At 54.9% G+C, this 25,010-nt stretch overlaps 1 protein-coding gene across 1 annotated transcript; it reads right to left on the minus strand.

Moving 5' to 3' along the window:
- Positions 1–652: 652 nt before the first annotated feature.
- On the minus strand, positions 653–24,272 carry SLC13A5 (solute carrier family 13 member 5). The gene is made up of 12 exons (XM_014832697.3): positions 24,002–24,272; positions 20,437–20,565; positions 20,020–20,156; positions 18,525–18,712; positions 17,327–17,495; positions 16,039–16,161; positions 10,884–11,099; positions 9,919–10,019; positions 8,917–9,035; positions 6,779–6,940; positions 4,035–4,172; positions 653–2,897 (listed from the first exon to the last, which is right to left on the minus strand). The coding sequence occupies exons 1-12, from the start codon at positions 24,101–24,103 to the stop codon at positions 2,766–2,768; spliced, it is 1,716 nt and encodes a 571-aa protein (XP_014688183.2). The 5' UTR covers positions 24,104–24,272; the 3' UTR covers positions 653–2,765.
- Positions 24,273–25,010: the final 738 nt, after the last annotated feature.

The following is a 25,010-nucleotide window of genomic DNA, read 5'->3' on the forward strand; positions in this document are numbered from 1 at the left end:
CTTTGTCAATGATTGGTCTAAAGGTGGGCATATGACCTGGTTCTGACCAATAAGACATAAAGCGAAGACTGTATGGGGCTTTGAGGAAGCTTTTGTTTTCCTAATAAAAAGGAAAGATGCGGTAGGCACTGTCATGCCCCCACCCAGCACCTCTTTCTTCCCGCCTTCAATGCAGATATGTATATAGCATGAGGGTCAAGCATGACAGTAAAGGCATGATAGCCCAAGGATGGCAGGGTGGACGATAGAGCCCAAGTCCTTGGTGGCTTGAGTGAGCTGCTGGACCAATGCCAACAACCATCTCCTCTCAGACTTCTTAAGTAGACATTAAATGCCTTATGGTTTAAGCTGCTGTCAGCTGGATTTTTCTCTTGCTTGCAGCCAAAAGCAATCCCGATGGGCATTGGCCATAAATGTTAGTGCAACTCCAGCCAACTTCCAGAGAGGTTGTTTAGAAACAGCCAGTGGTCAGCCTCCTCAGCGGTGGGGTCTGCTCTCCTGAAGCCCCCACACAGCTTTCTTGTCAGCCCTCAACCAGATGGAGTCTAGTAGAGTCCTCCTTCCACCCCGCCACATCCTCCCCCAGCAGCCTGGCCAGTCCTGCTCATCCTTCAGTGCCCACCTTGGATGACCTTCACTGACTACCAGGTATGCATCTGATTGACCACACTGATCAATCATTTATTTGTCAGTCATCCTTATGGTGGCCTGCTCTGGGTCGGTCACAGAGCTGGCACTGGACTCAGCAGGCAGTGCAAGTCCTCAGGGGCGTCTGCTCAGCCTGAGGGGACAGACACGTCCACAGCAGCGGTATGGAGAGCACGACAGAGGGGTGAGCCAGTTCTATGCTGGGGGAGGGAGCAGGTAGCCTTTTTCATACCGCTCTCTCCAACCAAATGCTTTACTGCTTCAGGCAAAGACCAGCCATGTCTGCCCCAATGTGTCCTGAACCCATCTCAGAGGCAGCTGCACAAAGGGGCTCTCGTTCAATGATCTTCCCTGAGCAGGCAGGCCCTTTGTGGGCGGGGGGGGGGGTCTTGCTCCTGGCCACTCACCTTTCCCTACAGGCCGTGTAAGGCCAAGGCCCTGAGTGGCTAGAGAAAGGAGCAGTGGACATGGAGCGGAAGACCTGGATTGGAACCCTAACTGCCACTAACTTGATGGGTAACTTTGGACACGTCACTTGGCCTCTGTGAGCTTCGGTACTCTTGAAAGAGGAACAAGGATAATGACACCTGCCTCTCTCACAGGGCTGCTGCAAAGATGGATGAGGTAACTAGCGGACGCCCCAGGCATGGCACGGGGAGGCCTGGCACAGAGGGTGGGCACCTGCCCCACCCCGACCCATGGCAGAAAGCTAGAGACGGTCAGCACTGCGCACCTTTCCATGGGAGACAGTCGGAGTGGCCAGGAGTCATCCCACCCAAGGAACTAGATACATGCTTGGTCCTTGAGGGGGTGTCCTTGGGTTCTCGTACTTTCTCCTGCCCGGAAAAATGCCATCAATGGACCTCGTATATCTGCCACTGCCTCTCTTCCAGGGCAGCACAAGAGAGAAGGAAAAGGAGGTTGGGGCAAGAGGGTGGGTATCTCATTTCTCTCACAGGGGTGTTGAGGGTCCCACGGCCACACTGGGGTCTGCCCAGCAACTTCAGGGAGATTCCCTCCCGGGCAGGGGCTGTCGGCTCAGTCACCACAGCATGGCTGTGAAGGCCAACAGCAAAGGGAAGGCTTCCCCAAGAAGCTCAAACTCTGGCATGACTGACAAACTCTGAAGGCACCCTGCTTTTGGCCGTAAACAGCTGTGTCCACTCTGAGCCTCCAGGTGAGGAAGGACCTAGATAGCCAACTGTGGCCTCAAAGGAGCCATCACTGCTGCCTATACCTGGAGTGTGATCCCAGCTGTGGGGTGGCAGGAAAAGCATCTCTCGGGAGAGCCACACTGAGCTGCCTGGGAGAACAGGGGATGCTGGAGGGCCCCAGGCGGTGGATCCCAGCAAATACTGGACCAGACAACAAAGGGCCCGAGGAGGTGAAGGCGGTTCCTGGAGAGCTGGGAATGGGATCCAAATGGTCACTTAAAAAGGAGCAAGGCAAGGAGGAGAGCAGGTTCACCCATGGTGCACTGTGGGTGGTGTCATCTGGAAGTTAATTCAAGTTCCTCATCCTTCGGGGGTGGCACCATCCTCCTGGTGGTTCCAGGAGGCTCTGATTCCCACTCTTGCTCTGGCAGTAGGAAGCTACCCATGACCAGACTTTCTGTCCCTGGGCTGGGTTGCCCCTTCTGAGTGACAGGAGCGAAGCAAGGCGGCCCATGGTAAGCTGGAAGAGGCGCAGGCTCTGGAAGATCGTTTTCTCCCCTCCAAGATGGGGATCTGATTCCCACTTAGATAACCCTGGGACTAAGAAAGTGGACACCAGAGCCCAACATGGGGCCCCCTGGAGACTGAGTAGGGGCAGGAGCCTGCATCCTGGGCCCTCTGCAGCCTGCCTGTCCCTGAGATGATGACTGGGCCCTGGGAAAGATGGATGCCAGCAGCCTCTTGGGAGGCCCCTTCACTTCTGAGCCTGCCCTCCAGCTGCCTATCCCCAGCTATGAGCCCTGGCCTAGAGGAAGAGGTGGCCTGTTGGCTGGGTATCGGTGGGGTATGGGCATCATTGGGTTACTTTGGGGTATGAACCCCAGAGCTCTGTTGCAAGGTGAGCCGGAAGGTTCAGGAGTCCTCAGGAGGGCAGGAGCTGTGTCGGTGGTCTTGCAGCTCTTCCTAAGTCTCAATATGCGTCACATTAGCCCAGTCAGGGAAATGATCCAAGTCAAATATGACTCGTCCCCACGTGTTGACCGCCAAAAACACACAGAAGACGCCAATTATGTTCATCATTAGTCCTGTTTTCACCTGGAAAAAAACAGGGTGAGAGTCAGCACGTGCAGGTCTGGCAGGCTGTCAGAACAAAGGTGAATGGGACACTGGGAACTAGTGTTCTTGGAGAAGGGGACAAAGGCTGGTTTGCTGGGCCTCCCGTCCCTGGGCCATGCTCTGTGCGCACCCGACCCACAGACAAAGCAACCTCCTGTCCAGTAAGCTTCATCAATGTTCAAGGCATCCCTGGGAAACAGGCAGAGCAGGAGGGTTCTCTGTGCCCACTTGAGCATCTGAAAAGCCGGGCCTCAGGGAGGTGAGGCGAGGCGCAGCAACAGTCCCAGGCCGCTCAGGGAGTTATTGGGGGAGCCCGGGTCTGAATCGAGGTGCGGTGCTCACCCATGCACCTTCACCATCCCAAGAATCTCCTCTGGCTCCTTCTGATGCCTGCCCCGCATTCTCTCCACGTGCTCATTAACCATCGCTTTCAAACCCTGCTGTAGATTTGTTGCTGCAGATTGGAATCGAGTTTGCAGCCTGTGGTTTCTGGGCGCCACCCTCTTTGTGAAAATGCTCCATGGAGTCCCAGAGATACTCAGCGGAGGCTTTGAGATAATGAAGCCCTGATTGGGCTGAGGTTGGGCCCTTCATTTCTGGCCTGCCCCACTTGCACACTTGCCCTCCTTTTCCCATCAGAGGTGATAAAGCCACAGAGGCATGAAGAGTACTTCCTTGGCTGCCTTTGTTTCCAAGGCGTCATCTGCCCCCAGGCAGTGGTCTCTCTGCCCCTCCCTGCTCTATGTCTACAGACATACAAACCTCTCTGGCTGTCACTAGCATTTCCCCCATCTCAGTCATGTCGACCCCCTGCTCCTCCCCCTTCTGAGGGCTCAGCAAGGGCTCCCCTGGGGCTGCTCTGGCACCTCCAGGTGGGAGATTTTATAAGCCACCTCTTAGCTTTGGGAGATAGAACAGTCTGTGAAATTTGAGATCATTTCAAAAAAGAAGAAAAACTGCACACGAATGCAAATCGTGAGTATAGGTGTGACGTTCAGTAGTATTCCCAAGCGATATGACATTGTGCATCATCACATATGAGGTCATTAATAAATAGGGCATCCTTCATGACAAAAGCATCATAGCTGATAGGAGTAAATAAAAGGGCTGCGTTACCATGTCAGAAACCTTGAGGTGTCCGTAGGCAAACACGATGGCGTTAGGTGGGGTGGCCACAGGCAACATGAAGGCAAAGGACGAACTCAGGGTGCAAGGGAGCATGACGTACAGCGGATTGAGGCCAATGGAACGTGACTGGGGAAAAACACAGCACTGCCATGTCACAGACAGAAAACAAAGCTCCAGGGAGGGACCACCATTCTCAAACGCACTCCCCTAATGCACTGCGTCGTTCCCACCTCCGTGCTTTGTTCCACTGGGTCCGCTACCCTAGCCACGTCTCTGGATGGTAACTCTGCTGGACCCTGAAGGCTGAACTCAGAGCCACCTCCCCAGGAGGCCTTTCTGAACCTCCTCAATTCACTCAATAGATGATATTTCTTGGGTGCCTACTATGTTCCAGAGACTGTGCACTTAGACTGCACTGAATCTTGCGGTGTTCCTGTAGCCCACATGTGCACATCTGTTTGTCCTGCCATGCACCGAGACAGCCTAGAGGGCAGGGACAATGTCTTCTCACTCATGTTTGCACCTATGTATGCATGCATTTTTATACACATTTGGGGTCGTTTTGCATATGGAATTAGGTATCCATCTTTTTTAACTCCGCAGCTTTAAATTCAGCCACATCTAACAGCGCCTAGCACAGAGTAGATAGACACTCATTAAATTCCATTTGTTGAATGAATGAATTATATAATTCATAATATCTGTCAATATGTATCAAAATTAATAATTTATCCTGCAAATTTACATGCACGTGAGGGGAGACACATATGCAGAGATGTTCATTGCAACATTATAACAGTAAAACACACAGGAAACAGACTCAGTTGTAGGATGGTTAAACAAAATATGTATATACAAACAATGGAATAGTTTGCAGCTGTAAAGAATTGGGTGGGTTTTATGTGCTAACGTGGAAAGATCTCAAAGATGTATGGTTAGCTAAAAAAAAAAAATTAAGATGCAGAGACAGGACCATAGAATGATACCATTTGTTTAAAAAGTGTGTGTGTGTGTGTGTGTGTGTAATACATCCAGAAAGATACCTAAGAAATTAGTGACAGAAGCTGTCTCTGGGAAAGAGAGTGGAGGGTTAGGGACTGTATACTCTTTGGTATTATTAGACACTTTTTGGCCATGTATATGTATTACATTTTCAACTTTAAAAAATTATACATGTTCCCATTTTATTAAATACCCTTCAAAACTGTGATTTTTTTTTTTAAAAAATGGCTTGATAGTATTACATTGTATGAATACATAACTAATTTCACCAATCCCCTACTATTATGGGAATGTTTTTATAATAAATAATTCTGTGATGTGCATCTTTATAAGATATGCTTGGAGGCGTCTCTGATGATTTCCCTAAGACAGAGTCCCAGACATGGAATTGCCAAGTCAAGGGTGTGAGCAGGTTTCAAGTTAGGCTTCCTGTGCGTAAACAGGGCTTGAAGAGGCTGCACAGTTACACTCCCTCTGGGAGTGACTGAGGGTCCCAGGCAGGGTTTCCTGGTTCCCTTACTTGTCCTGGCCCTGGGGACACATGGTGTGTGCACCCCACGTCCCTCTGCGACCCAGCTGGGAGGTCACCTCTTTTCCCTTTCCTGAAGGACGGTGCTGAGGCAGGAGTGTGAGGGGCCTTGGAGGTAGCTGTGGGGAATCTTACTTGGGGCTTCTGGTTCTAGAAAAGCTTTGAAAACAAGCCACCCCCTCAGCTGAAGACCTCCATTTGTCTGGCTTGGGGCTGGAGGTGACAAAGCCAGGACTTGGCTAGAGGAGGGAAGGCTTCACCACCACACGCCCAGCATCCAAAGATGCTCCTCAGCCTCTGTCTGGGTAGCCTGCTTAGAGGAGCGGGGGATGGGGCCACCTTGCTATTTCCAGCACTTTCATCTTCTCTTGGAATGGAAGGAGAAAACCACTTGAGTTTGCTTTTTATACATGTGGACACCCCGGCAGCCGAATGGAAATTTACCAACTTCAAGCCTGTGTTGAGGCCTTTGTATGTCTGTCTCCCAACTCCAGAATGATAGCCACGGTCTCTCCCAGGCTCGTTTTGCAGTCTAAAGAGGATTCTCATAGCCTTCCTCTTACTTGACCCTCAGCACAAGTGGAGGAGGAAAGAACTTAAGTGACATGTTCGAGGATCCCACAACTTGAACTCGGGTCTTCTGACTCCAAGCCAAGGGCTCTTTCTGTACCACCTTGAGGTCAGTACTGCCATGTGATGAGTGACAGAAGGAAATGCAAGGAGAGATCACATCTGATTTTCCTATAAGTTCTGCTTTCTTCTCCATCCCAACTCAAAACTATGCTTGCCCACAGAACGAAACTCTTCAGCCTGGCACTCAGCAGCCCCCTCCACCATCACCCACCACCTTTCTGGGCTCAGCTCCCACTGATCCCTAATCCCTGGGCTCGCCAGGCGAAGCTTCTGGGAATCTTCAGTAATGCACCCCGTTTCCTCTACTTGAGCTACTCCATCTTCCCAGGTCGTCCTCTCCCCTCCCGCCACTCCCAAACCCCAGTTCCCCCATGATCTCTTCCTGGTGGGTCCCAGCCAGCGACATCCCCCTGCTCTGCAGTCCTCCCACATACCTGTGCTACATCTTCAGACCCTCTCTCATTCCCCTGTGGCATTGCCCACTCCTCCTGGGGCAAGTCCTGTCAGGGGTTGACAGCTTCCTATGAATCCATGGCTAAGGGTTGTCCCCCTAAGCAGGGTTACTTACCATGGAGGCAAAGATGGGCAGGAACAGGGTGGTGGTGGCCACGTTGCTTGTGCACTCAGTGCACACAGCGATGAGGAAGGACAAGATCAAGGTGATGGCTGCTGGGGGCACAGCTTGTAAGGGCTCCATCTGCTTCCCCATCCATTCGGACAGCCCCGAGGCCTGGGAAGCAGCGGGAGGGCAGTTACTGCAGGGCTACTGGTGACAGTTCCTCCAGGGCCAGGAGGGACCGTCATCTTTCTCCAAGGAGTCAGCCCATCCTCCACCTCTCTTTCGCTCTCTGCATATGCTCCATAGGTGATCTCATCCATGCCCACGATTTCAGTCTCCATCCGCACTCTGCTATCTCCTAAATCTGTGTTTCTGGCCTAGCTGGTCTACTATCCGGATTTCCACCCAGATGTCCTGTGAGCATGTCAGACTCAACACGCCCCAACCTGAACTCATCCTCGCTAGCCCAGAGTCTGCTCCCCAGCTTGGTGAATGGACTCGCCATCCACCTGCTGTCCAATCTGGAAGGCTGGGAGTCATCCTGGTGTTCTCTGTCCCCTTTTTCCTTGTGCCCAATCAGTGACCAAGTCACCCAGATCATTTCATGTCCATTATCTCCTCTCTGTCTCCCACAGTTCTGGAAGCTCAGGAGAGTGATTTCAGCCAGAAATTGGGAATTTATATTTGGGGCTTTGGGCTGAGAAGAGATCGTCCAGGGAGAGAATGAAAAGTGAACAGAGACGAGGCCAAGGACAGAGTTTTGCAGAACAGTCATATTTAAGGGAGAGCAGAGGAAAGGTCAGCAGAGGAGGCAAAGCAGGAACAGTCAGAGCTAGAAGGGCACCAGGAGAGAATGGTGTCTTGGGGTTCAAAGGAGGAGGGAGTTTCAAGGAGAGAAAGTTCCATGGCGTCCAGTGTTATGAGACTGAATTAAATGAAAGCTATGGAGCATCTACTGGGTCTCCCCCAACCTCTGCCCTGCCCAGCCCTCCACTCCAGACATGAGAATGATTTTTCCCAAGTGTAGATCTGACCAAATCGTTCTCTGGCCTTAATCTTCCAGTGGCTGCCCACCGCTTTCAAAATAAAGTCCACACTCCCTCTCTTGACCCTCGGTGAAGTGGCTTCTGCAAGCCTCACCAGCCTCATCTTCTACTGTTCCTCAGCTAGACACCACTCACTTATTCCTATACTCACTTGTCACTTCTTCCTGAAATACTCGTCTGGATACATCCCCCTCTCTGGGCTGGGAAGTGCTCAAGAACAGGGCCCATATATCAGTCTCCTCTGTAATTCCCCTGCCTGACCTAACACGGACATAATAGGAATGTTTGATGAATGGATGAATGAATGAGAGGTGAATAGATGGATGGATGACTGAATGGAGAAGTGACTGGACAAATGGATTTGTTCATCGAAACAATATTTGTGTACTCACTATGCACCAGGCTCTGTCCTAGATACTGAGGAAACAGCAATACAAGATAGACCAAGTCTATCTATTACATTCTATTCCTGGGTGGGTAGATGGATGGATGGATGGATGGGTGGATGGACAGACGTATGGACAGATGGATGAGTGGATGAATGAAAGATAGCGGCACCAACCTGACTTATCCCTCCCTCTGGTTCCTTACTTTCCTATCAGGTAAGGGGGGTTAAGAAAGTTACATTTTTGGGTGTTTCATCTCAAAATCTGTTCCTCTCCTTCTATGCTGCTGCATACTTAGCTAGAGGAAAATTTTTAAATGGCAACCATATCAACAAAGAGTTCAACAAGTGGAAGACCCAGAGGTAAGTGAAAATATTCCCAAGGACTTGAAAGAAAGATCTCCCTAGAATAAATCCAAGCAAAGATCATTATTACCAAACCCCAAAGGAGACCTTACAGCATCCTCTCCCTCTCTTGGCTAACCAGGGTCACTTATTCACTCGTTTCTGCAATCAAAGAGCACTTTCTCTATTCTGGGCACTATTTGTGGTGCAGGGTTCCTGGATGACAAGACAGTCCCTGTCCTGGATATATGCACTTAGGAGGAGGAGACAGACGCAGGACCACTCAGGCACAACCCGGGGGCGGGGCTGGAGGGACACAGCAGTCCTTGGTGAAAGGAGGGGCCCTGGCAGCCCACAGCTGGAGAGGTTACCTCGCATCCCTTCGCCAGAGCAAATCCGCCGCCCAGGAGCAGCACGATGCCCCACGGGACTTTCTCCTGGGCCACCTTCCAGTTCAGCAGGGCAGGCGGATAGAAGGGAGCTTTCCTTTCTGAGAAGAAACAACAAAACACACATACACAACCCAGAGCAGCATTAGAAAACAAAAGAGATCAAATCAAGGGGAATAAAAGCCTGTAAGGCCAACGAGGACCATCTCATGTCTGTAAAGTAGCTAAAATTTACAATAATTCCTGCACCCATTGCTGATGAAGATAGGGTAAGCTCTTACACACGCCCAGTAGCAGTGTAAACTGGTACAATCTTTGCGGAAAGCAATTTGCAATACATTTGAAGAGCCATGAAGACATATGTACTCTTTTACCCCAGCAACATCACTCCTAGAAACTTATCCTAAAGAAGAAACACCCTCAAAGAAAAAGCTGTATACGTGAAAACAGTAATTTGTAATAATGAAAAATTCAAAACAGCCAGAATATTCCATAAGAGGAGAAGTTACAGCCCCTCGATGCAAAATAATGCCATTATTAAGAGAAAATAAATTTGAAGACTGTAGTAATAGCAGGAAATGTTAATAGTGTGATCCCAGGAAAAAACATGAAAACAAAAACAATGAAGAAACAGGATTCAAATTGTGTGTGTTTTGATTATAGCCATATAATATATACGCACATTAACAAAGACTGGGAAGAAGAGAGAAACCCAAAAAATGCTGATGGCATTATGGGAAATTTGAAACATTGTGCTGTTCCTGTCATAATATAAATAAGATTTCAAATATTTAAAAAGAAAAAGAGAAGCGATCTTGCACTAAATGATACCCCGGGAAGGCTGACAAACACCCTCTGCCCAGACGTGACCCAGCCAGTCCTCTTCCATAGGGTGCGACATTCTCCCTCTTGGGCCAGGGAATCCCATGGAGACCCCATGAGGCCCCAACCCTGATGAATGGGGGACCAGGACAGGAGCCTTACCTTCCTCAGTCTGGCTGCAGAAGTTGAACTTGGGCTTCTGCGAAGGCACAATGAACAGCAAGATGGCCACAAAGATGGCCACGGTGGCGTCGGAGGCATACCTAGGTGGGGAAGAGCACACAGGGTTCGCCCAGCTCAGCTGCAGTGGCAGTCATTCAACAGAGCTGCTCTGTGACTGCTCCTACAAGAAGAAACAGGCTCAGCTGTGTATGAAAAGTGGGACCCCAAAGGCCAAGATCAGGAGTCAGGTGGTAGACTGAATCCTGGCTGGAAACCAAGACACCCACATTCTTGGCCTGGCTCTGCCACCAACTTTGGGTGACCCAGAGCAGCTCGCTTCCCTCTCGGCCTGTGTGGCTCTATGGGTAAACTTCATGACCTCTTCTCGACCAGATTCTCTAGAGTTCTGGGCTCACCAGGGTGACCGCAAGGACTTTGGTGCTGACCCAGGCAGACTTCAATAGGAATAAGCAGTACTGGGCAGCTGGCTCCCGACCTGCATCTTCTGTCTTTTCTAGGATATGCGTGTTTCTCAACCTTTCTTCCATGCTGACCACAGAACATCTTAGCCAGGAAAAAAACTACATATACCCTCTTTTGCCAAGTCTCTGTCTAAAGAAACTTCTGGACCCCAGGATGTGTGTCTTTAGAGGGATCTTGCCTGGATCTGAAGAAAGAGGAGAAAGGAAAGATGGAAAAAGAGATGGAAAGACATTGGAAACCAGAACTCTGGGAGCCCCACTCCTAGCCCAACAAGTCTCCCTCCATCACAGCCCTGGCCGCCCTGCCTGGCCAAGTATTTTCTGTTCAGCCTGTTGGGGGAGGAAGGGACACAGGAACACATCTGCGGGCTTGTCATGAAGATTGGTGAGAAAAAAATGAGTCATGAAACCAAGAGAGCACTCCAGAACTCCACGGCAGAAAGGAGGAGTGCCACAGAGGATGCTGGGGAAGGAGCGACTTACTGTGTCTCGCCTTCCACCCAGGTGATGGACAGCCAGCCGGGCATGAAGCCAGGGTCCCGGGAGAACCACAGGCCGACCAGCAGGAGGAAGCAGAGCAGGACGTTGACCTCAGCGAAGGAGAAGGGCCCCAGCTTTCTGTACTCCTCCTGCAGCACCTCATAGGCCGCCTTCTCATTGTTCCTCCTCTCCAGCCCACAGCCCCAGGACTTTTTAAAGCTAGAGGATGCGAAGAGGAGAGAACAGCGGGGCAGGTTGGTTGGTCAGGGGCTTGTCGGATGGAAGCCTGAATGTTGGGCAGCAGAACATGGTGGAAAGGTACACGGTGCCGCCTGCCACTTGTGGGAGCCTTGAGCAAGTCACTTCCCCACTCCCCATTTCTGTTATCTGCCTACCCTACCGGGACGGAGTTGGGGACAGTCTCTGTTATGCGTGCCCAGCACATGCCCCAGAGTGCCCCCAGAACTGGAGGGTGCTCCTAGAGGAGGCCTGAGATGGCACAGGTGGGATGGCCAGTCTGGACGAGCTCTCAGGGACAGTCAAGGCAGGAAAAGAGGGGATGGCCAGGAGGGCAGGAGGCTGAGCAGAACAGGAGTAGCGAGGTGAGGACAGGAGAATAGGAGGCGGAAATAAGCAGAACTGAGGCTACCACTGGCAACAGGGACCTAATAGGTGCCCAGTCGCCTGGAGACCAGCTGCCCCCATCATCTGGGCGAAGGCCGTGAGAAGTTCTAGAACTAGATCGAGGTGGGCCAGGCTCCCTCACATGCTCCCCAAGTCTTCCTCCTCCTACCGCAGGCTGGAACTGCCTCCGATGGTGCCAGGATGCCAGCCCCCATCATCAGAGTAGCTCAAGAGGACACAAGGAGCAAGGACGGGTCCAAGTAGACGGCCAGGCAGGAGCAGGCTGGGTGCTTGTGTTCCAGGGGGCTGGAGGTGGAGGATTAGGGATCCAGGAGACTCTGGCTATGGCAGAAAGGAAGCCAGCCTGGGCCCTGCTCTCAGATGGGCTCCCTGGGGACCAGTGCCCTTTGGCCAACATGGCCTGCCCAGGGTGCCCTGCAGGACCCCCCAGGGGGGTGCTGGCATGAGGGGGCAGGAAGGAGGAGGGATTCTTGGAGGAGGTGTAGAGGGTCCCCCAGCTGTGAGGAGGGGCTAACTGGGGCCACTGGTGCACAGGACGCAGGCCCTGCAGGATTCTCTGAGGATCCCATTCACACATTCCAGCTCCTGTCAGCCTGAAGGTGGTGGGCAAGTCCAAGAGGACTGTCCCCAGGGAGCCCTTGCTTGTGGGAGTCCTTCCTGGGGCCCTAAGACAGACTTCTTAGGAGGGCAGGGACTTGTGGAAAAGGCACCGAGGTGCCAATTCCTGATGCCAGGGCTGCACGTGGACCGCCTTTGAGAGGGTGCGGGCCGTGCCGGTGGGGGGGGTCTGGCCTGGAGCACAGGACACGGGGACTTCAGGACACAGCTTCCCAGGGTGCTCAGTAGGAAAGGAAGTGGCGATGGGGTCTCCAGTCTACACAGCCTGCCAGGATCTCCATGCTGGACAAGGGACAAGGCTGTGTGTCCCGAGGGTCACCTGCCGGGGACAGCCTCCAGATCATCCAGTATGGCGATGACTCTGCAGGCATGGGAGGTCACCTCTCTGCCCTGGCTCCCTTGGTGTGCGAGAGTCTGCATTCTACCAAGCACTGATCTGCTGTCATTCTCGAGACTCGGGCTGGGCCAGAGGCTTCAGGTTTCCAGGATAAGTGACTTTGGTATTCCTAGCTGCTCAGCTCATGTCTGATGCTGGTGACACATCCTGACACCACAGTGGCTGCAGATTCAGGGGGCTGCCTCGTATATGCTGGTGTCCAATGCGAGCCCTGCACAGTGGTGCCACCAGCCTTCAGGACCCTCTTACACTAAGCAGTTTTGCTCTCATCTCTGAGTTAATCCTGCCTGGTGACCACTGGGTTGGCATAAGATGCAGGCAGATGGATCCAGTTTGCCTGTGGGAGCCCCAGGGGTGGGGTGGGCACACAGTGTCCTTCTGCAGCGCGCTGATGAATATGCTGCAGAGCTGAGGGGAGGCAAAGGGACCTCAGCCCCGAGCGCCTCTGCCATGGCAAGGGTCCAGAAGACCCCTCATCCCTAATGCAGGGGAGTAGCCTGGTTAAGAAAGTTGGATATAAGCCAGCAGTAATACCCCGTTAGTCCTGGGTGGTCCTGGGGGGTCTGTGGCCCCCTTGGCTGGATGTGGCCTAGGAGGCTGCCCATAAACTCAGGAAGATCGTCCTTCTGGATTAGGCTAGACGCAGCAACCTGGCATTGACTCCACGACTGCCCGTTGAGGGACTCAAGCGAGGGCAACAGTAGACGCACTTCCCACAGCCAAGAGAGGTGCTCCCTTGCCTCAGGGGAGGAGGTCCAGGCGGTGTGGAGGGAGGGCCACCAGGTCCTGGTACGTGGAGGACATGGCTTGGACTGGAGGACACGCCCTGCTGTTCCTGTCATTCAAGCTAAGTGCAAAAAACTGTCCTGAGGCCGGGCCCATGGTGAGCGGTTAAGTTTGCACACTCCACTCCTGTGGCCCAGGGTGCGCTAGTTCGGATACTGGGCGTGGACCTAGCACCACTTATCAGGCCGTGCTGTGGCAGCGTCCCACATAGAAGAACTAGAAAGACTCACAACTAGGATGTACAACTGTGGACTGGGGCTTTGGGGAGAAAAAAAAAAAGGAAGATTGGCAACAGATGTTAGCTCAGGGCCAATCTTCCTCACCAAAAGATAAAAAATAAAATAAAAACCTGTCCAAACAAGGCTATCGGTGAGCTACCCCACGCCACCCACCACACTCCACATCTGGTTGGCAAGGGTGGCATTCTGGGAATGAACTAGAGTGGCATTCTGGGAACCCAAACACAGGCAGACTCCAGAGGTCTCCAGGTGCCCTGCCAGTCAAGAAGAGCTGATGGAGGCCACGCCAGGCTGCGTAAGCTGCAGCTCAGGTTCTTGGCTGTGAGTTCCCAGGGGCCTGGAGACCCACTGGAGGCTGGCGGTGCCCTTGTGGCCTTGGGGCCAGGCCATCCCCCCCTCTGCTTGCTCTGCCAGGGAACTCAGGAGGCCTCAGGGCTTCAGGGCAGCCCCCCGAGGCTGAGGGGAGGCCACAACTGGTGCCCCTGACGCCTGGCTGTACCTCGGCTTCAAGGCAGCCAAGGGCAGCAACCTCAGCCTCCCCAAGAGGGGAGTGCTATGGACTGAATTGCGTCCCCCCAAATTCATAGGTTGAGCCCTAGCTCCCAGAGTGGTGGTATTAGGAGGTGATGCCTGTGGGGGTGATCAGGTTTAGATGAGGTCATGTGAGTGGGGCCCCTTAGGGGGATTAGTGTCCTTATAAGAAGAGGAAAGCACGAGGGCTCTCCCCTCCACCCTCCAGCGAGAGGCCACAGTGAGAGGCTGCCTTCTGCGAGGCAGGAAGAGAGCCCTCACCAGGACCCAAATCTGCTGGGGCCGCAATCTTGGGCTTCCAGCCTCCAGAGTGCTGAGAAAGAAACGCCTGTGGTGCAAGCTGCCCAGTCTGTGGCATTTTGTCGTGGCGGCCCGCGCCAACTGAGACAGGGATGGAGGGTGGGGGGCACAGGCTCCAGAGCCAAAACGCCTGGGTTCACATCTCAGTCCCACGACTTCCAAGTCATACAACCTGCGTCGGCCAGTTAACCTCTCTGTGCCTCAGCTGCCTTGTCTGTAAACTGGGAGTAACAAGAGCACCCACCTCCCGGGTTGACGCGAAGATTAATACGTGTGGAGTGCGTGATAAACACTCAGTAAATACTGGTTATTATTATTACGACTGCCCCGCGAGGAGACCCAGACACCGAGCTGCGGCAGGCTGGGGCAGGTCTGAGGCCTGCTGGGTGGATGCGAGCAAGCAAGCAGGACTTTGGTCCTGGAGCAGGTGCGAGAAGCAGGGCAAAGAGCCGCAGTGGAACCCAAGCTGTGCAGCAGGCCCCCAGGGGAGCAGCTTCCCGTGGATGCGGGGCAGGCAATGAGAGGGATGCCCCCTACGACTGTTACGTCATTAGGACTGTTTGATTACGTCTGGAGATTTTTTAACAGCAGTTTTCAAAACAGTTTCTCCTTCGCAATAAAACTTACCAAAATGCCCATTTTCCCCGTCAACTCACAGGTTTTCAGGGGCCCCTTTGCCTCTCGGCTCTGAGATCTGCTTCCTATGGCCGCACAGGCCCCTGTTTCTCATTGGCTCCAGCTCCCTGTGAACTAAGGCACAGAGCACGTGGCTCACAGCTAAGGACTTTCCAGCCCAGTGTGAGGGAGTCCCCTTTGCACCGTAGACAGATTTGTGCCTTTTAAAATAACAACAGCTCTTTTGAGGTGTTTGTCAGCCGTGAATCATGGCTTCTGTCCAGAGTCCAGCTGCTGTCAAGGTTGACTCCGGGTGCACTTGCCATGTGCTGGGAACAGAAGGTGACTTCCCAGAACCGCACGCTGCTGGGAACGGTGTGGGCGTCCAGTAAAGGTCTGGGTCTGGATTGATTTGGACCTTACCGGGCAGTCTGCTGTGACCTGGCCTGAGGCACACATGCAGCCAAGTGGAAGTTTGTCCAGCAGTGTCGAGGTGCACATGAGGACAAGCTTCTCCTTAGTTGCTTTGACCCACATTGATGGCACACCTGCCCTTCCTCCTGGGGCCGGGAGCTGGGTGGGGTACAGCAACAGAGAGGACTTATCACAGTCCCCAGAGGGGCTCAGGTCAGGGGGAGGGACGGCCCTGGAACGTGACTGCAGGCACCGAAGGAGAGGGCTATGAAGTGTCCAGGAAAGCCTAGGGGTGCAAGCACGGAATCCCCCCAAGACGGAATGGGGGAGGGGAAAGTCAGGAGAGGTGTGGCTGAGGAAGCAGGGTTTCAACTGGCCTTGAAGGCTGAGGAGGTCGGAACGTAGGGAAGGAAAACAGAACAGCATGTGCAAAGGCACAGTGAACAGCCTGGGGAGGCCAGACAGGAGGGCAGCCTAGCAGGAGATGGGGCTGGAGAAATGGGGCCAGACAGGAAGAACTCTCTAGACTCGCCTACTCTGTAGCCTGAGGCGTTTCTGCAGGGGCGTGGCATGATCAGACAGACGCTTTATTCCTGAAGCAGCTCAAACTTACTTGAATCTCATATAAATGAACTGGAGCCACAGCCAGGCAAGCAGCAGCATTATCAGCATGTTGGGGAAGGCGAATCCAAACCACGAGGCGAAGTTCACAATGTCTCCGCTGTCAGGAAACAGTCTGAAGGGAGAAACACCATCCACGTCTCTCCAGATGCCGGGCTGTGCAGGGTGGGCCAGGCCCTGTGGGTAGAGGCTGCACAGCAGCTGGGCCCCCAGAGCGGGGCCAGTGGGGGCCTCATCCTCCTGAGGGCAAGCTAGCCAAGGCCATCACCCAGCATCACCCCCAACCAAGGGGGCGCCCCAGAACACAGCCACGAACAAGACAAGCCTGAGGAGTGACCAACTGATCCTCCTATGGGTCCAGACCTGCTGAGAACCTCATGGAAGTCACAGCCCTTCTCTCCAGAAAAATACTCATTTGTACACACAAAGTTTGGCCAACAGCTTCAGGGGCTCCATGGGGGCCTCAGAACCCTCACCCGTGGGCGTCTGCCAGGGAAGGGCCTCCATAGGAAAGCAGCTCTCAAAAGCTTCCCAGGGTGGGACTGGAAGTCGTTTCCTGGGGGCTGGAGGAGGGTCACCTCCGCTCCAGGCGCCCATCCCGCCCCAGGCACTGCTCCCTTCAGCCCACGGTGTCACAGTGGACGCAGAGCTCTCCCCGCTCAGCCCAGACAGCCGCCTTCCCCAGAGGAACTCCAGGGAAACCCGTAAGGCTGTCATTACAGAAAACACTCGCAGGACCAAAACAGTCTGCTGGTGGGATCTCAAGTGTCTGCCCGGCCTGCTCCAGCCTGTCCTTCCCACCTCCCAGCTGCGCTCTCCACCCCTGCCCGGGGCTCTTGTCTGCAGGGGATGGACACCATTGTACTTCAGTCCCTTCCCTCTGTGCCCACCGCAATTGGTACTTCCTTCATTACTGCCTCTACTGGACCTGCCTGGAGCTCTCCGGGCGGCTGCTCCCCTCAGCCGATGGTGAGTACCCCAGGGCAGGGCCCAGGTCTCTCGCACTTCTGTGATCCCAGCCCCGACAGAACTGGGGCCCTCAAGGCCTGTGTCCCTTTGTGGCCAAGGCTGGAAAGTTCCAGAATCCCCCTGTGGTCCACCCCCTGAGGGGTCCTGAGCTGGTGCATGGTGCTGGGACACAGAGGCTGATGGGGGCACATCCTCCCAGCCCTACCAAGTCCCCAGCTCCAGGGCCCAGCTGAGGAGGAGGGAGAGTGGGTGGGCCCCTCCAACCCCAGGGCCCACATTCTTGTCCTCAGAAGGCATGGCCAGTGACTCACTCATGCATCTGGCCCAGGAGCACCACGTTGGGTCCCGTCCCAGTCAAGGTGGCGGTGCCTCCAATGCTGGCCGAGTAGCACACGCACAGGGTCATGGCCTTGCACATGCTCCTCCTGTCTTGGTCCTCCTGCTGCCCCATGCCCGGCCCTTCAAAAATCACTTGGCTCCCTGTGGAGGCACAGCGCTGTGAGCTGAGCCGGTCCTGGAGGCCTGCCCAGCTCCCGCTCCTCACCCTGCTGCTGACCTGAGGATTGGGACATGCCAGCTCTGCTGGCCCCTCCTCCCGTTTTCCTCAGCCTCCGGCCCAGAGTTGTAGTCTAGCCCCATCTGCCTCCCTGAGGTCCCTTCTCGAGTTCACTTCCCACCGCTTCCCCAAGGGTCCTCCATGCTCCATGCAAATTCAGCAACTGAAGACACACGGCCTTCTCTCCTGTCTCCTTCCTGTTGGTCAGGCTGTTCCCTCCATCTGCGGGTCCAGGTCCATCCCGGGTGTCCTCTCCTCTTCACAAACCCTCTCTCTTTCCTGAGTTCCCTCCATGTCTGGCTTATGGCATCTGTGGCTTCCCCCAAGTCAGGTGAACTCTGCAAGGGCCTCTTTACCCTGCCCCACTAGGCTCCATCCGTCCGCAGCAAGAGTGTGTCTGCTTCATCTAAGTGGCCCCAGAACCCGGCCCAGGGTCTGGCTATCAGGCCATCAGCATGGGCCCTGAGCCCGTCTGTGCTGGGCCCTGGGGATGGAGCAGTGGACAAGGCAGAGAAGAAAACAGATGCTCGCCCGCTTCCCTGAGCTCAGCGCCTAGAGGGGAGGCACCTGTGGGGAAACCAACCCCAAAGCCTGTGGGAGCAGAGGGTGCAGGGAGGTGACCTGCTCAGAGAAGGCCTTCCTGAGGATGGCTCGGAGTAGCATGAAGTGAGGGGTCCCAGTAATGCTCAGAAGACGCCCAAATGAATAAAGTGAACACATACTGATGGCCATGATTGGCAGGAACCAAGGGTGGGAACTTGCTATAAGCTCCACTAAAGGATCTAATGCAAGAATTACATTCCTAAAACTTATGTAAACAGCATTTTCTAAATATTTCTCTGTACGCCTGTTTGAAAGAGGGTTCCAGGAGGCAGGGAGATGGCCATAGCTTTTGGCAACAAGAGGGAAGGCTGCCGTTGTGGGCCCCCGCGGGGCCCTGGCCAGGGGCTCACCTGGCAGCTCACCAGCTTTGCCCTTGTCCGCCAGCTCCAGGGCCCTGAGGCTGGCCTCCGTGGCTGCGCTCGTGGCCTCCATCTGCTGCAGCATGGCCTCCACAATGGGCACCATCATGGCTGTGGTGGCCGTGTTGCTGATCCACATGGAGAGAAAGGCCGTGACGCCCATGAAGCCCAGCATCAACCTGCAGAGGAGGGCAGGAAGGAAAGCCAGAGAATCCCCCACCCCCCAGCCTCTAGGGAGCAATGGGTGCTAGGTCCCCCTGTAGGGATGGGGGTCAGGGCCAAGGTGCTGAGGCCAGTTCAAGACTAGGTAGTCCAGGAGCGGGTAGCAGTCCTAGTGCCTCTCTCCTCCCCTGCTTCCCTTCCTCCAACCCCTCCTTCCTTCTCTTCTCCCTCCCACCTCCCTCCCACAAACATTACTGATGTCCCCTCTGCTGGCTACCAGGGCCACCAGGGACCTTAGGCCCCTTGTCTATCAGTGGAAGCATGAGCATTCAGATGGTGCCAACCCAGTGTGGAAAGTTGGCCCTAGTAATGACCTGGGGGGGGCCGTGCTGGAGCAGCCCTAAGTGCAGGGAGCCCCAACTTTCTACTTCTATCTAGAATATTCTCACCCACCCAAAACCCTGCTTCTCCTCTCATAAGTTCAGAAGGGCTGCACCTGGGCAGCCTTCAAGGGTAGGGCAAGCCAGGGAGGGGTCTGGGGAGGTGTGACCGCCCTCATGGCTGACCCTGCACCATGTCTCTCTGCACATGTACTTGGTACCCCTGCCACTCTGCAACGCACCGGATCAAACACACAGTATTCAGAACATACATTCCCTTCACTTACAAGACCCCTTCTTCTACCTGTGTCATCTCTGCCATCTGCCTAGAAAACTCTCCATGGTCCTTCAAGACCTGCCGGACAACATCCCTCCTCTGTGGCCTCCCTCCCAGTCCACACCAGGCGGGACCGACCACACCCTCCTGGATCCCCCCTTCTACGCTCATCACTGGCTGGATTCAGAGGACCCATTTCCAGGGAAAAGCTCTGATTCTTCTGCATGGCTCCCATGCATCCTGGCCCAGGGAGGAACAGAAGGCACTCAGGGAGGGCTGGCTGCATAGAACTCAGCTGCTCTCAGTCTCTGTGCCCCTCTGCAGTCCCCAAGGCCACTAATTTGTCTGAAGAAGGGATCTGGGGCCTGCACCACATCAAGAGTCCAGCTGATGTCCACGCAGGTTGACCTCATGGACCCATAAGAACAAAGACTGGGATTCAGACTAGGAGGAGGGTCAGAATTTGCATAAATGAGGCTGGTCTTAGAAAGTCCATGACTTCTACGTGATGCTTCAGGGCATCGAGGGGACCTCAACATAAAGGTCACCCCCAGGGCAGGCAGTGCCACGGACAGCTGAAAGCAAAGCTCAGAGGAGGAGCCTGGCAGCAAGAAGGAGCGGAGAAGCATGTGTGAACTTCCTGGCAAGAAAGAGAAGGTGTAATTACTGTGCGGGCTTGGCCCCCACCCAGAGGAGTGTGCGCAGGGCGATCCTCTTGTGCAGGTTCCAGCGCTCCACGGCCACAGCCACGATGAGGCCGCCCAGGAACAGCATGTTGGTGTCCTTCATGTACTGGACACACACCTGGAGGGTGGCATGGAGGCCCTGTCAGGGCTGCCCGCTGGCCATACACTGCTTGGGCCCAGGGCCACCCACGTCCCCAGACAGGGGAGCAGACCAGGTGTTGACGTCAGGGAGCAGAGACTGGAGTGGGGATGGAGGGTCAAGGAGTATGTCTCCAGCCAGAGAGGATCCACAAGTGGGCTTATCTGGTCTCTGGGGGCCTAGGCAGCTCAGAGAGGGGCTTGGAGAATGAGCCAATGGGAGAAGCAGGAAGCTGCCGGGATCCCCTGGGTGGGCTCACCTCCTTGGAGTCCAGAATCTTGAGGAGTGGGAAAAGCAGGACAGGCATGAGGGAGGTAATAGCCAGAGGGATGACTTCCGTACACCAGTAGATGGCCATGAGGATGATGACGTAGGCACACCTGACAAACTGAAGACACAGCCCTGAGCATTACTGACATTTTGAGTCGATGCTTCTTTGTTGTAGGAGGCCGTCCTGGGGATTGCAGGAGGTTTAGCAGCACCCTTGGCCTCCACCCCACTAGAGGCCAGTGGCAGTCTCTCCAGTTGTGACAACAAAAAAATGTCTCCAGACTTTGCCAGATGTCCCTTGGTTGGGAAGGATGGGGAATCAATACTGGTTAAAGCCCCCAGGCTCAAGGCAGGACAGCAAGGTGGTTAGAAGACCCGGCTTTGACACAAGACAGACCTGGTCAATGTCCACCGTCTGCCTTTGTTGGCCTTCGGCAGTCACTAACTTCTCTGGGCCTTGGTGTCGAGGGGGAGAGGGGTCGGAATGAGGCCCTCCAGGGGTGGGTAATAAGAGGTGCATTGTAGAGAATTTCACAACAGTGACACTGTCTAAAAGTCTGTCTCCTTCTTCTTAGTGCCATGTCATAGCAATTCTCAACAATGGCATTGATAAAAGCGTTCTCCCGCTCCCAACCCTGGCCCCTCTCCCCGCTTGTTTCATATCCTCACCAATCCTAAGGTGAGGATTTAAGAGTGCCCATTCTTAACGGATGGCACGCAGAAAGTGCTCACTGATTTTTTATTACTTAACGTTAGCAACAGCAGGTGCCACGTGTAGTCAATTTGCACGGCACAGTTCCTGGAGGTGCCAAACGTAACCAACAGAATAGACCCAGGCTAGCTGCCCTCCACTCCCATGCCGCAATCAGGAGGCCCAGGAGATGCCCCATCCCTGACTAAGACCAGTCAGCAAACCTGACCCTCCCCCTAGAACGCTCTGCCGTGTTAGTGGAGAGAGCAGAACGGGATGGGGATGTTAAAGAAGTCTGAGGAGGTGGTAACCCGGCAGAATGAGCTGGATTCTCCCTGCAGAGAGGAGCCCGGTGCCCTGATGCGTTCAGAGCACTTCCTGCAGCTGAGCAGGCAGCCAGAGGAGCCCTTGCAGTGAAGATAAAAGTGGACAATGGGATTTAAAAGTCGGCACCCAGTGTGCCTAGCACATAGTGGGGCTCAATAAACATATGTTAAATGCACAACCGAATAAACCATGACTCATTATTTATCTAATTATTGACAAGTAAGGGTGCCCATGAGATGCTGCTTAATGAAAAAATGTAGGTAAGAGAATTTGCTGTGTGTGTGTGTGGGTGTGTGGAGAGACACAGAAAGACAGAAAAACAAGAGATTGATTGATTTCTGGAAAGATGGTCATCAAAATATTAAGTTACGGGACTTCAGAGTATTGTCATTTTTACTTTACAGACTTTAAAAGTAAGAATTTTTTACGATTTTAATAAAATAAATAACACAATGAATGTATTGTTTATTTTATTAAGAAGCTTTAAAAAAAAAAAGATCCACAGAAATGGCAGAAAAAGTGGAGCAGAGATGAAGGCAGGACTGAAGCAAGGTGGAGGAGAGGAATAAAGGCAGAAAGCCTGCAGGAGAGGACCGGCCCAGCAGAGGGTGGCGTGCCAGGAAGTCACCACTCCGCTTGAACCCTGCGGGCCAGGCTGCCAAGGTCTTGCTGGCTTCCCGGCCACTCTGCCCCATGCCAGGTACCTCTAGGTTTCCGGGCACAATGGTGTGGCCATGGGGGGCGGGAGACAGGGAGTTCTTCATTTGTGACCAAAACAGAGGCACAAAGGGAGAAAACAAGACAGGGGTCCAGGCTCCCAGTCACCTGCCCCACTGGGTGGGAAACCCCATGAAGGAAGCCTCTAGAACCATTTTCACTCGTGTCTCCTCTTCCCCCACCTGGTCCTCACTCCTAGGGCAGGTTAATGACATGCATGCAAACCCCAAGTTGAGGGGGGTGCTGGCTCAGGGCCACCTGTCGTGTGTGCGTGTGTGTGTGCGTGGCAGGAGTGGGGTCTCCATCACACTCTACCGGAGCAGGAAGTTCAGCTCAGCTGCTATAATTATTCCAGGGAACATCACTCCTCGCCAGCAGAACTAAAATCACAGCTCTCCTGCCTGACTCCCTCCCACAGACGATAACAGCCCCAAATGTCCTTCTACAGAGGAAATATGGCTGTGCACAGTTGGCGTGGCAACCATAGAGCCACCACAGCTGGATCTACTGTCCATGGCCTACCCAGGGCCAGTGCTCACCCAATGGCTCCCACCCCATCCTAGGAACCAGCATAATTCCTCTTGGCACCCAAAGCCGTAGAGTATCAGAACCAAACCACCTTGCCCCATTGTACAGACGAGAACACCAAGGCCCAGAGAACACAGGGGCTTGGCTAAAGTCACAGGATGAGTGAATGGTGGAAGTTCGGCTTCCGCCAAAGCAGATTGGCTTCCTGATATCCCACGACAACTCCACTCCACCAGGACTGCACCCAGAGCATCCCCTAAAAAGCTCCTCTGTTTCCCAAACCTGCCTGGGGCGGTGGGGGGAACCGGAGGTTTCCTGTCTGGGCTGAGAGTGAAAGGGCTGAAAGAGGGAATGAGGAAGGAGCAGCCAGCAGCCACAAAGGCCTTCAAAGGGCTCGGGCCTCTGCCAAACAGGCTTTGCACAGCCCAGCACAGCCCGGCCAGGGCTCCGGGCACCGCCCCCACTCGGCGGCCAAGGCCATTCATTCTCTGCCTCCCTCCCAGGAGCGCTAGGAGGCCAGGGCATGGGACACGGCTTCCCCGCCACTCTGGGCCGTGCCACCCACGGTGTGAGCTCTGGGAACATGTCCCGCCTCCTGCCACAGCCACAGCGGGCAGCGAGCAAAGCAGGCCAACCCCCACCTGCCTTTCAGCTGGGAGCAGGATTTTGACTCCGCTGTGGGGCTTCTCAGGTTTCAGAGCTGGAAAGAAATATGGATGATAGATAGGGAAACTGAGGCTCGAAGAAGGGCCAGAAAGTAGCAAAGACAGCCCTCAGGATCCACTTAGGTGAGGATCTTTTCCTGTAAGTCCCTGATTTGGGAAGCCACCTACAGCTTGGAAGTCCCCATTGGCCAAGGGAAGACACAGGAGAGAGAAGGAAGGAAGGACAGGAGCGCAGGCTCCCTATTGGCACGAGTGGCATTTGGGGCGCGGCAGAGGTGGGGAGGGGGGGCAAGCGGTTATGCAGTCTGGGGAGAACCTGAGCCCAGGCTGAGTCTTGGATGGGCTGTGTGACCAAGATCTGTGCTAACTTCCAGGTTTCTGTGCTTGCCGGCACGGTTCTTGCGCCCTGGGGTCTGTGAACCTCAAGATCGGTGTGCCCCGGGGTCTCCGTGCTCCTCGGGATTCTTTGCAGGGCACCTTCCCTCCGGCACCCGGAGCTCCCGAGTGTGCCTGCCCCAGGAGAGCTGTGCCCGCCCTGGAATCCAGCTCAGTGCTCCCGGGGTTCGGTCCCCACTGCTGAGCACGGGGCGCTCAGGTCCGCGGGGCTGCCCCGAGACGCAACTGACCTTGGCGGGCATCAAAACGATGAGTGGCAGCAGCAGGAGCGGGGTGAAGAACAAGACCAGGAAGGACTTGAACTTGGAGACATAGCTCAGCGCCGAGGCCATCGCGCGGGAGCAAGACTGGCGGGAGAGGCGAGTGAGGGGCAGCCAGAGACTCCGCGGGCTTAAGAAGGGGCCGCAGTCCCCGGGGATGGGGGAAGCGGCGGCAACTCCGCCCCCCACGGTGGGGCCTCCCCGCGGCCCCTGGGCGGGGCCACCCCGCGGGGTCTGTGGGGCGCGCCGGCCCCCAACGCTGCCACCCGGCGGCGGCGGGAGGCGCCTGCGGACTCCTGCGCTTCGGACCGGCCCTCCAGGAGCGGCCGGGACCCTGGCACCTCATGACTCTCCAAGTCTTTCCTGCGCTGCCTGAACAGGGGCGCGCCCCGGGGCTGCCAAGCGGCGTGCGACCGGTCATTCATTCTGCCGGCTGTGGCGGGCGACCCCCAGTCCGCATCCACGCCTGCCCCTTCCTGGGCTCTGGGGGGTCCCAGATGAAAGTCTCCACCGGCCTCTGGGTCTCTCAGCTCTCTCTCCCCAATCTCTGCACGCTTTTCACCTCATTACTCCCGCCCCTCCCGCCCTGTCCCGGAGGGGGCTCTCGTGGAAGCGATGATCGCATCCCGCGCCCTCCGTACGTCTGGGCTCCCCTTCCCCGTCAGCCTGGCTTCCCAGCTGCCGTCCGCACTGCTCTGGGCTCAGGACCCCTTCCCCTCGCGTGCGCCCTCCTATCTAGCTCATCCTGGGCGCTCTCCGGCGAGCAGAGGAGGCGAGGCCGCTGTCCTCTGCGGTCTGAGAGCCTTTCGCCCTCCAGCGGACACCACGCAGCCCGCGACGCCCGGCCGGCCGGCAATGCGTGCGCGGTTTGAGGGGGCGGGCTGCGCCCCAGCGGCTGCCGCTGCCCGCCTGACCCAGGCAGCTATTACCATTCTGCAGAGGGAAACGGGGGCCCAGAGAGGAAGGGACTTAATCAGTG

Source organism: Equus asinus, chromosome 13 (assembly GCF_041296235.1).
Source record: "Equus asinus isolate D_3611 breed Donkey chromosome 13, EquAss-T2T_v2, whole genome shotgun sequence".
Lineage (NCBI taxonomy): Eukaryota > Metazoa > Chordata > Mammalia > Perissodactyla > Equidae > Equus > Equus asinus.

Bases quoted from the DNA above. Each gene is read 5' to 3' on its own strand.
- SLC13A5 (XM_014832697.3), bottom strand. From the start codon at position 24,103: ATGGCCTCGGCGCTGAGCTATGTCTCCAAGTTCAAGTCCTTCCTGGTC. The intron at 20,157-20,436 runs GTGAGCCCACCC...GCCACCCTCCAG, and splicing joins AGATTCTGGACTCCAAGGAG to GTGTGTGTCCAGTACATGAA. The intron at 18,713-20,019 runs GTAATTACACCT...CCTCCTCTGCAG, and splicing joins GTGGGGGCCAAGCCCGCACA to GTTGATGCTGGGCTTCATGG.